Consider the following 12,467-nt stretch of genomic DNA (forward strand, 5'->3'; position numbering starts at 1 on the left):
CTTTATTTCTTATGTGTTCTGTTCAGGGGTCCCTTCAGCGTGGTGAGAAGATGCATCAACAGAGAGACGGGGCAGCAGTTTGCTGTCAAGATTGTGGACGTGGCCCAGTTCACCTCCAGTCCTGGACTCAGCACAGAGGGTAAGAGTTCACACGTCCTCTCTAGTTATTACTCACTTTCTGCTGTTTAACTGTGACCGGAGATCATTGCTATTTTAGTCCGTATTTTTATTTCTGCTTGTTTGGGTTTCTCAGTTTACTCTTAACACACTGGCCTGCTTCTTATTCACAGCTGCTCTCAGGTCAGTCACAGTCGTCAGGGCTTGTTTTATTGAAATATTTAATTACTGAGCTGTGGACAGGACACCTTCAGACTGAGGAAAGAGGTGCACTGCCCCAAAGTCTAATTCTAATTGCAGTATAAATACAGTATATATATATGAAATAGGGCTGTGTTAATGCTTTTATCCTGCAGAGAGCAGTAACATGACCAGCAGGTCAAACTGCCAGAACCTGCACAGGAGAAGGGGAAGTGGTTGCACACTTACTAAACTTAAAACTACCCCCAGCTGTAGCTGAGTCGCTGTATGTTTGGACTTACAGTAAATCTAGTCTGATGGTTGGACTGTGGTCACAGGCTGGGAGTCATTGTGTCTTTTCTCGTTTGCTTTTTTTAGAAAATAAGAAAGAGGAAACTAAGAGCAGATGTTAATCACCAGCATGGCAGCGCTGCTTCACAGTGAATTCACAGGGTGTAAGCAGACTGATTCTGCACATATAGACCCGTAAAATAAATGATGTAGATTTACGTAGGACGGAGGCAACTTTTAGCAAAAATTTTAATCAACATGAAGATTCTCGGTTTTTTACCTGTTGATCTGGGGTTTTTAGGTGGAGTGTCCATGTTCTCCCTGAGTCTGCTGTGTCTCCTCTCACATAGAAATATATATTAGGAAAATGTTAGTATGAATGGCAACCCTCTACAGGATAATACTGAGGCATTTCCAGTTCCAATCAGCACAAGTTATACAGAGTATAGTAACAACATCTTTCCTAATTACACTCAATAAACCTGAACATTTGTTGATGTTTGTTGTTGGTAAAACTTCAAAGTATGAAATGGGTTCTTCATTCATAGATGTCATATGCTGGAATCAAATTTATTTGGAAAAGTTCTGTTATATTTCAGTAGTTGACCAAACAGTTATCAACTGCTCAGAAAATACTCGAAACGTTAATTAAAAAAATCTTATAATTAAAGTCTCAAATTAAAGAAATGTGTTTGTTACAGCCTGACTATAGAGGGCTTTTAAAGAAGTAAAGTGTAGAAGAGTGTCGTTGAGACAAAACACACATGGGTCTTATCAGTTATCTGCTGCAGACTGAAAGAGCAGTTGAGGGGGTGGATGAGAGAACAAGAGAGATTGAATTAAAGATCGTTGCCAGGTGAGTTCATGAGGAGCTAGGAAACGACATAAGAGAGGGAGGACTGAAATACCTTGACGAGTGTGTTGACTCAGATAAGAGGACGGAAACTGATAGATGGATGGATTGGAGGGGGGGTGATAAGACAGATATATCAGATTTCAGAGTTCAAAGATAAACTGAGAGGAATGCAGGTTTTTCTTAGAGAAAAAGAATGAAGTTGGTCTACTGTGAAAAAGCTCTACCACAGTTCTTTTATTTAGTAATCGGTAAATACAGCAGTCACATATCGACATGCTGCACAGCGCTTTGGAACAGAACAATAAAAAAGCAAAAGCATGGCCCAAGAAGTTTTTATTGTGTAATTTCATACACTCAATGGATTCTCCAGACCTACCTCACTGGGATCAATATGTTTTCTCTCATCTTGCATCTCAGAAGCAAACTGTCCTTTAAGTAACATTTGATCATATTACAGTATCAGAACTTTAGTAGTAACATGTGCAATAGTACAAGTTTGGTGTTACTATAAATATTTTCAGGCGGCACAGCAGCTTGGCGGTCTACATGACCCTGCATGTGAGTGTGAGTGTGAATGGTTGTTTGTCTGTGTTAGGCTGATGACCTGTCCAGAGTGTACCCTGCCTCTCACCCAATGACAATGACGCATGGGATAGAAATGAGAGATGAGATGAGATAAATATTTTCACCACAAGTCTGTTTTTGAAAGAGTGGATCAGTGTTATCAGCTGAAGGAAACTACTGGAAGAGGTAAAATAGTGCTGTGTCTAAATGCCAGAAAGCACTTAAATAAGCATTTGTTAATCTAATCAAATCAAATCATATCATATCAAATCAAACTTTATATATAGTACTTTTCATACAAAAAATGAAACCCAAAGTGCTTAACACAAAAACATAATGACAAGAAACAAAATGAAGATAAATAAATTAAAATATTCAGTTTTAGCTCATCTGATCCTAAATGTCCTAAAGTTGGTCCCCTGTAGATTCCTGAAGTCTTTTCTCGTTTTCCTTGTCTTCTTGTAGAGTCGACTGGAATCAATAAATCTTCCTGTCAAAGTTAATGTAGTGCAGAGGGTAGCTCGTACCTTGTGTTCTTTACTCTAGAAATGTTCCGGTCATTCGACGCTGCCATAAACTCCCTAACCCTCTCTGGAAGATTTGTCTCCAGGAAACTTTTCTCTTCTTTTAAAGAGACGTGACGTTCACTGTATGTTTTGATTCAGCCTTTGCCTGACCGGATTCCATGGATCCAGTTTAGTGATTTATATTTTTGTAATTGAAGTCCTTCCACACAGCAGACATGTTTGATCAAGCTAGGGCTGGTTAGAAATGACAGAGTCTCATGCTCTGATCTCCACATAATTAGGGGTTCTTATAGAGGCTTTGCCCATCACATTACACTCATTTGCCTTCTGTTATTCTTTCTCATTGATCATGGTTACATAATCCACCATGATGAGCATCTCTGTGGTTTACTTAAGCTCCTATCCAGTAGACATAATGTGCTCGACCACTTGTGCTCCACATAGTTCTCACACTGCAGACTGATACAAAGAAGCCCAGAGCTTTATTTAGAAATGCAGGTCTTCATTTCTAAATAAAGCTCTGGGCTTCTTTATATTTATGGTGAATCAGCCACAAATTTAAATGTTGTGGGGCTTTTATTTTTGAGTGGTGTCACAGATCTCGCTCTGCTCAGAAAAACTCACATACACAATACATAATGAATTGTGCAGTCTTCTTCACCTTCTTCTTGAACTCTTTCTTCTTCTTCTTCTTCTTTTTCTTCTTCCTCTTCCTCTTCGCCTTCCCCTTCCCCTTCCCCTTCCCTCCATGTCCATGAATCCATGAGGGCAGCAACGTTGAACATGTGGCTCTATCTTAGACAGATTTTTTTCGTTTTCATGTCAGGAATCCATCAAACTGTCCCTCCCTCCAGACGCCGACAGACTGTTGTCTTTGTTTATTCGTTTTTATTTCCTGCCCGTAGAAATCAGACCAGTTGTGCTGCAGTAATCACACACACGTGCAAACACACACCACCCTGCACAGAGCGGAGAGACCAAGGGAAGTGGGTCAAATGGTTCGTGTCTTGGCAGTGGATTGGTCAGCAGAGGCCTGATACAAAGACACACACACTCACACCCGCTTATTTCTCTTCAGCCCGTCCGGAGGTCCGTCTGATGAATAGGTCAGGCCTCTGAGGGGACCACAGAGAGAAGACAAGAGCAAGAGAATGAGCAAAATTCATCATGTGTCATTGCCTCCCTTCATTCCTCCATCTTCCCTCTCTTTTTATTCAGCCTTTTTGCTACTTCCTGCCACTCTTCATTTCTGTTTCCTCCCACTTACTTCTCCTTTGCCTTTCCTCCGCTATTTTCCTCCTCAGTGATAAAAGCTGTGTTTGTGTGATTTGTTTGTCAGTCAGTTCTTTGCGAGATCCCATGTTTATCACCTCCTCTCTCCTCTCTTTTCTTTTAATTTCTTTAGATTCACCAATTTTGCTGTTGCTACATTTACACAGACACTGGTATTCCTCTGATAATCAGAGTGATGTCCTATGGGAAAACTGACCTGATCAGATGTAGAGTTGGTGGTGTAAATCTTCAATAATCATGCAAACTCATGCTGGTTTCTCTCTGGCTGGAATAAATCCATTCTCTCTGAACATGTTTGCTCCATGTGGGGTAAACATCAGGTGAGGAGTTTCCAGGAAGAACAGAAACATGGAGGTAGAAAAAGAATCAGTTGTTGAAACAAGTGTTTGAAAAGATGAACCAAGCCGGAGGCGTGGAGACATCTTGGTCGTGTCCTTCTACTCTATCAGTTCAGGACTGGAGATGAAAATGGGGAGAAAAACTTCTCCTTCCTCTTCATCGTCCTCCTTCTTCTACTTATTTTTCCACACCTCCTCCTCCTGCCCTTCTGCTTGTCCCTCGTGCCCTCTTCTCCTCCCATTTCAGTCCTAGAAACCATGTGGACAGCAACATTAAAACAACATTGGCAACAAAACATCTTGGTATTCTTCTTCAGTCCATGTCTATGACTCCATGTCAGCAGCAACGCTGAAAACAAGGCTCCATCTTGGTCAACTACTTCTGTTGAATCAGTTGTTTTAAACTAAGTTGTGAGAAAATCTTCCTTATCTTTCAATTTAGCGTTGTCAGTCTGTTATTTGAGCTGATCATCCTATTTAGTGCCCATATAAACAATAGGAACTGGATCCTTCACTGTAAACTTCTACCATGAATCCTTCTAGACTCTCAAATAAACTGGTCTCTTTTTTAAATTATGTGCAATTACATACACTTTCTTTCTTTGTATTTTTTAACGAGTGAATGTATTCATTTTTGGTTGGTTTTTAGCTATTAATTCTCAGTTACTCACACCTCCGCCACAGGATCAACACGGAGACTCACACGACCACTTTAAAAGCAGTGATACCGTCGATTCCTGAAGCAGCAGTTTGTTTTTCCAGTGAAATCCCTGTGGTGTCTTGCTTCTCATTTGCTTGGAGTATCTCCTGTAATCTCCAGCAGGAGCTACGGTGACAGACATAAGCAGCAAGCTCATCAGAAGACATTAAATGTGGCAGGCTGCAATGCCCTTAAGGTAACCACTTATCCCAGCTTTAGCAGCATTAGCATGGTGTAGGAGTTAGCCGGCGTCTTCATGCTCGTCCTCTGAGGATTAGCTTAATGTTAGCGCCGAGGCTCCCAGCAGCACAAGTGGCTCATGGCTGCAGCTCAGCTTTAATTAAATGTCACTGAGTACATGGCAGAACAATACACAACTGTTAAATATAGTTATATATATATTATTATATATTGCTAATCTACCACATCAGAATTTCACCTCCAGCAACAGCAGCTTTGGAAATGTGTTTCAATGTTTATCCATATTCGTTATTGAGCTATTTCATTTGGAAAGATGGATATTAGTTAATACAGTTAAGTGCTGTTGCTGATGCGTTCTGAGTGAAGTGATGTGATGAAAGGGATGCATGTGATGTATACGCCTCCTGTTGGCCTCGGCCTTGGAAATATAGATGGATATCTTTTTTTGTCAATGCACAAGTACAGTGAATTGCAGATGAACCTCTCAGAGCAGCTGCCAAGAGTGAATGAATGGATCAAAAGACGAGAGGTTTGAATGGAAGGATGAAAGCTAGATAAGAGGGAGAGGCTGTGTTCACAGGTTCGCCCTGAAGGCAAAAGTCTATTGTTAGTCAAATCCAGTGTTTCACATGTCACTTTTGTTAGTCAAAAACTGAGGTAACTGGACTTGTTGAGTTTGGTTTGGACAGGGTTTTTTTTTTTGCTTCCTCTGTGGATGCCTAAAGTCTTTTCTTCCTAAAAGTCTGCCTTGTCTTCTCCTAGAGACGACTGAATTCAGTCCAGTTAGCTTTCTGTCAGAGGTAATGTAGTGTGGAGAGGATAGCTAGCTCGTACCTTCTGTCCTCTACTCCTGTTAGGTCTGGTCATTCTAACCCTAACCAGAATCATAGTTCTGGTCTGGTCAAGATTTTTCTCCTTGACGCTGTCTCCATGAAACGTTTCTCTTTTTCAAACACAGCGCTCAGTGTCAGGGTGGGAAAAAATATTGATATGGCAATATATATCATATATATATATATATATATATGACTTCCACACCTCCGCTCCGCAAGGTGTTGCTGTAGCACCACCTCACTGAGTAGCATTTCCTGCAGCGGTGAGTGAGGCAGTCCAAGAAGTGGACAGGCAAACAGCAGAAGTGAGCATAGTGGTGGTGGCGGCAAAACTTGAAAAGCTTCAAAGCTGACGTTCGGAACTAACAAGCCGGACAAAGAGTATGCAGTTTGCAAACTGCTTCGCTCCAGTTAGATATTCAGGGAACACGACCAACTTGCAAGCTCATTTAATGAGACACCATGAGGTATTAGCACAGCCTGCGAAACCTGTTGATCCGAAGCATCATAACTACACTGGATAACACAGTACTTACACAATACGTATGCATAGGAATTTTATTTGCCCATCTGTTCAGTGGCCCATGACAATAGTGAGGAGGTAGTAGAAGATGAGATGAGAACTGATCAGTGGAGTGTTCAAACAGTGAATCACATTTTTGTTCAAAGAGACAATTGTAAACTATATTTTGACATTATATTTTCAAAGTGGCAAGAAACTTTGAAAATTTGAATTAATATTACTTGTTTGACTCAGTTTTTCCAATGAATTATCACTGTCATTTGATGTACAAATATACAACTATTGTATTGCATTTAAAAATTTCTCAGTTACCCATGTAGAATATTGCAATATCATAATGTATCATATCATGACTCAAGTATTGTGATATGTATTGTATCGTGAAGTCCTTGAAATACCCACCCCTAGTTCGGTGTTTGTTGTTGTATGTCTGTGAAGGTTCTCAGTCATCCAGGTCATGGTAATCCAAAAAGCATTGAATAAGGTCAGCTGGACTTTGACAGAAGTCCAGCTGAAAAGTGGAGGTGGACTGCTGAGTTGTTTCCTGATGAGTTGGCTCTCCTGTGTTGGGCCACGCGTTTGTCCACCTCCACCTGAAGGACAAAGGACACTCCATTGAGGATACCATTGTCAAAGTCCTGGCCAGAGAGGACAGATGGTTTGAGAGAGGAGTAAAGGAAGCCATCTGTGTCAAAGTGGAGAAACCTTCTCTAAACAGAGGAGGTGGACTGAGATTTAATTTACCATCTATTTATTATTCAGTCTTGACTTCTGTCCCCAAGAAGTTTCAACACCATTCACACCTTGAGCCTCCAGGCTCCCATTGACAAAAGCTTCATTAGAGCCCCAGTTTCTGGTCAAGCAAGTTTCGAGTGGGTTTTTTTTTCCGTCTTCTTTGTCAGTTTTTTTCTGAGAACGAATAGATGAACAGTATTTCTTGTTTTTCCCTTATCCTCCTTATCCTTAGAGCATGTTGATTTTTGCCTTAAACGTGTGGAGCTGTCACTGATTGAACTTGGGTTTCTTTTTGGGTATAATTCCCAAAATAGATTGTTGAAAGGGAATATGAACCCAATCTAACAGAAAAGCGACCACATATCTCTGGTGTTTTCGCCCAAACACAATCATCCAGCCTTCCTCCATTCATCCGATCTTTACATGACAGAACAGTTTTCGCATATGCATCCCAGACCCAGTGGCAGAATATTGATTTGCATTATTTTTCCTGTTTCTGTGCACATCAGTCATGTCAGACTCCACTGCTTTTATCCGGTAAAAAGAAAATGAATGGTACAGCCTCTCACTGCTGTTTGTGTCTCTGTGTTTCTGTCGTCTATCCCCAGCGATTCCTCTCAACAGCCAGCCCGCATTGTTCTTTTCAGCTCCAGTAACCCCATCCATTAACCCTCCTCTTCATTAGGAACCTATTAAAGTGGTAGAGGCTCATTGCCAGGCAGCAGCAAGAGGATCTAAAATAATGGGGTGGAAGCAAGCAAAATGCACTTGAGCTGAAGGAGGGGACAGACTTGTTTCTGATTGCATACACGACTGCAGATGAGTCTTCATCATGTTTTTTTAGGAACTTTTATGCTGCGTTGTGCATTTTCTCACTAGAAATCTGGTTTTGTACGACAGATCTTGAGATCCTCAACCTCATTATGAGATGCGTCAAAATGGTAGTCTTTCAACCAATCAGAGTCATTTCGTGGTAAACAAATTCAAGTCCAGACTCTACATACTCTACATCAGGGGTCGGCAACCTTTGTGACATGGAGGGCCAGTTTGAAAATTTCTTCTCCATCAGTGTGCCATTATCAACAATAACGCATAAGTTAAATTATGACACAAAATACAAAAATATTTTCCATGTATAATTTTATTCCACCTGTAGAACACATCCAATCATATTTTTAAAGATATTTATCTGTTATTAACTCAAAACACTGCTTCAGTGGCTCTCTGGGAAGGTGGGCGGGACCAGGCAACAGCGCTGCAGGGATCATGGGCGGGAGCATTCACTCAAACCCAAGAAATCAGGCCGCGTGCAAAGCGCAGATCATCCCTAACACGGAGAGGTGCCAGCGTGCAGCTGTCTATGCCACAGCGTGCCATAGGTTGCCGACCCCTGCCCTGCATTAATAAGTTGCCACATGACTTGATTGCCGCTGCAGATATTTGCTGCAGCATAATTGGTTTGCAACGGAGAGACTTTCCTCCACAAAAAAAAAGAGTGAGCAGGGGACGTTTGTCTGGTTTCTAGGCTACGATGCCATAGGAGCTTGTGCAAAATAAGCAATATAGATAGATAATGGATGGGTTGGCAGGTACTAACAGGGGTAGGTGGGTAGGTACTTTATTAACCCCAAAATGGGAAATTTCACTGTTGCAGCAGCAATGGGCAGGCACCATACACAATATATAACAAAAAACTAAAATCAATAATTAAAAAAAATAAAAAAAAAACAGGAAAACAATATCCACATGCAAAATGTTTACAAGAATGATGAAATTACTTAATATTAAGAATGAAATGAATTCACATCAAAACCATATACTCACCAGTTTTCTGGGGGTAGTATAAATAAAAATTATGGTTTGGGCAATTTATCGACAAAGTGATCCTATATCTCATATAAATACGAGCGGATCTTTTTTTTATCATTTCTAAGTTTACAGAGAGGCTGGTAGCAGGTTGTTGAAGACATGGAATCTCCTGCTGAGCGGTCGATGTGTCTGCCCGGTTTGGGTAGAGAAGGTGTTAGGGTTAGGGTTAGGGTTAGGGTTAGGGTTAGGGTTAGGGTTAGGGTTAGGGTCAGACCTCCTGGAGAATCTCGTGGCAGGCAGGTGTAAACTAGTAGCAGGTGTTCCAGAGCTCCCCCACATGAAAGAAACTCACTAACATGTCATTATCCAACATGTGTGATCGGCACAAGTCTGACCTCCATAGCATCAGATAAAACAAATGAAGCCTGCGGCAGCACGATGTTAGACATGTAGGAAGAAGCTCAAGCTCTATTCTGACTGGATTAGTTTTACCTGGGGACGTCATAGGTTTCCCTTGTAAACTCTGTTTTATACTCGAATATACTCACTTTATCCCTGGTTAATATTATACATTTCATACCTCTACACCTTTTGAAATCTTTAGTTCGTTTGCCATTTTTGGATAGACAGTAAAACGTATGGTTTCTGAATTAAAACATGATGAGACCTCATAATTGCACTCATCATCTCTTAAATGCTATTCCTATAGGCTTAGTTTTACCTAGGGATGTCATGTGATTAAGAAATGCACCCCTACATCTGCTTATGTGTGGCTTTATCCTTGCTTCTGATGTCTCTCCTACTTTCTGCTTCCACTCCCCAACATGTCAGAATTAATATTATACCTTTTATACCTCTACACCTTTTGGCAGCATTCATTACTTTTCCAGATTTGGAATGGTAGTGTATACTTTGCTGCAATTTGATTCTTCTGGTGGTTCTGAGCGCTTTTTTTTTTTTTTCGTTTCTTTTCCAGTGATAAGGTCTGCTGTGATTTTTATTTTACCAATTACAGACATGGCTGATTCACAAGGGATTACATTCACAGACAACTTATGCAATTATTACACAATACTACAAGTCCAGAGGTAAAACTAATCCTGTGTGATTTGGACTTTACACACAAATAAAATGACCTCGTACATTCGCAGTAATTATCTCCACGACAGCCTCTCCCTCTGCCCTCACTGTGTATTTATGTGCACAAACAGGAAATAACAGGAATGTCAACTTATCGGATATCATGGCAGCCGTTGGAATTTGCTCACAGATGAGATCCATCGCTCTCACCACAGTCAATAATCGAGGCTTCAAGTGCGAAACAAGCTTTTTCGTTTGGTATTGATGCTTCAGATAATAACGTACACAAACTAAACCTTATACCTCCCACCACATTACAGTATTTATTTGAAATCCTTCTGAGTTGGTCAGTTGGACGCTACATAAAAAGATCTGATCAGATTTATGTCCTTACGTGCCCCAAAACATGTGCAGTGGTTCTGTTACTGCAGAGCGTCAATTCTGCTGGAAATGGAAGACAAGATGAAGAAAATGTTTTCAAACTTTACAGTCAACAGTGGAAAGAAGAAGAAGAGCCAGATAGATTCATGGACATGGACGGAGCAGGAGGAGAAGAAGAAAAGGGAGAAGCAGAAGAACAGGGAATTGAAGGAGGAGAAGACGAACAGGGAGAAGAATGAGGAGCACGTGAAAATGACAAGAATGAGAAGCTGGAGAAGGAGAGGAAGAACCAGTAGGAACTCTAAATAGATTCAGTAGAAGAAGAAGACCCTCATCCTCCTTGGAAGGCTGTTCAGTGTGACTGAAGCACATCGGAAGAAGTTTTATTTTCAACTTACTTTTACTATCGGAAATATTGAATGTCTATAGTACCAGATGAACCAAGATGTCTCCATGTCTCCAGCATTGCTGTCCATGTGGATTCCAGCGTGATTTTATCTTTTCAAACACAACTGGTTGTTTTTCTACCTCCATGTTTCTGTCCCTCAAGCAAACATGCTTAGAGAGAATGGATTTATTTCAGCCAGAGAGAAACCAGCACAGCAAGAGTTTACATGATTATTAAAGAGCAGTGTGTTAGGGTTAGAGTTGGGTTAGGGTTAGGTGGGGAAAATTAAGAAAAATCAACCAGTTATTCCGTTATTCAGTACGGTTTTAATTGTTTCATAAGAGATCCACTCAGGCTCCAGTATGTTCTCTAATATTGAGGTGCATGCTCTTTCCACTGCCATTTAAACCTGCTCACCGCATTTCTCTCTGTGTTTTCAGATCTGAAACGGGAGGCCAGCATCTGCCACATGCTGAAGCACCCTCACATCGTGGAGCTGCTGGAGACGTACAGTTCGGACGGGATGCTCTACATGGTTTTCGAGTTGTAAGTTACAGCCACACCAGAAAATAATTCTCACTCTTTGGTGATGGAATGTATGTATTAGTCACATCAGAGGCCTCACACCTACGCTTGTGTGTGTGTGTGTGGGGGGGGTGAAAATAGATCACACCTGTAGGAGGTGGATGTTACAGAGAGTTGCATCTGCAGGAGAACGTGAAGGCGAGGTGAGAGAGGATGATGGAGAGGGCGGAGACGGAGAAAAGGATCTCAGTAGAGGCAGTTGCAGCAATAGCAGGACACAGAAGAAGTGAACCCTGCAGTGGATTTATATAATCAACGCTGATATGAGAAAGCTTGTTAGTCGAGGATGGGGGTGGGGGTAAGAAATTTGTATTTCATAAAAAAAAAAAAAAAAAAGGAGGAATGGAACGAGTGCAGCAGAACTGTATTTCTGAAAGATGAGATTAAGATTTCACACTTGCCGCTATATACCTCCAGCTTTTCTAAAAGCTCCTCCCGGCCCGCTCCCATATCTTCATCTTTCCTCTTCTTCCCGGACTAATTCCTTTATCATTTAATTCCGCTATCGCTCAACAGCCCAACTATCCAACGGCTCGGTGCACAGAGAGAGAACTTTCAAGGAAACGCGAGTGAGCTCCATTAAATGTGATTTTCATGTTGTGTTTTTTCAGAGTGTCTATTGACGTGAGGTGTTTGTGGAATGTCATAGCTGCTTGACAGCAGCACAGATAGCAGAGTAAACATGGCGGATAAATGCAGATGGCTTCATATGTGTCCCTCTGGCTAATCAAGTAGACTGAAGTATGAGGAAATATGGCTGCACTGCAGCCAAGTCCTACATAACCGCCCTGTTTAATTGGAGCAGAGGCTTAGTGCCAATGAGGAGTGTGAGGCTTTCAGCAACTGGGGGAACGAATGGGAGCAGAGCAATTACAAAGCAGAATCAACTGTGACTAAACGACTCGTCACAATTAAGAGTGGGTGTGTGTGTTTCAGGATTGTCCTTCAATCAGTTGCTTATTCGCGATGTGCAGGTGTACAGCCAGCTGAGGAGACAGTGACCTAAGCTTAAAAGAATCTTTATTGGTTATTGATTGATGCCTAATCTCACGTCCAGTGCCAGTCT

General features: G+C 41.3%; 1 protein-coding gene across 14 annotated transcripts in view; it reads left to right on the top strand.

Moving 5' to 3' along the window:
• The window catches only part of caska (calcium/calmodulin-dependent serine protein kinase a), a 122,887-nt gene that overhangs the window by 44,090 nt on the left and 66,330 nt on the right, over nt 1–12,467 (top strand). For all 14 annotated transcript variants that reach the window (XM_047601856.1, XM_047601855.1, XM_047601858.1 and 11 more), the window contains exons 2-3: nt 27–139; nt 11,257–11,362. In XM_047601856.1, coding sequence (XP_047457812.1) covers nt 27–139; nt 11,257–11,362 — 219 coding nt within the window. The remainder of the gene's footprint in view (nt 1–26; nt 140–11,256; nt 11,363–12,467) is intronic.

The sequence above is a fragment of the Mugil cephalus genome, chromosome 12 (genome assembly GCF_022458985.1).
Source record: "Mugil cephalus isolate CIBA_MC_2020 chromosome 12, CIBA_Mcephalus_1.1, whole genome shotgun sequence".
NCBI lineage: Eukaryota > Metazoa > Chordata > Actinopteri > Mugiliformes > Mugilidae > Mugil > Mugil cephalus.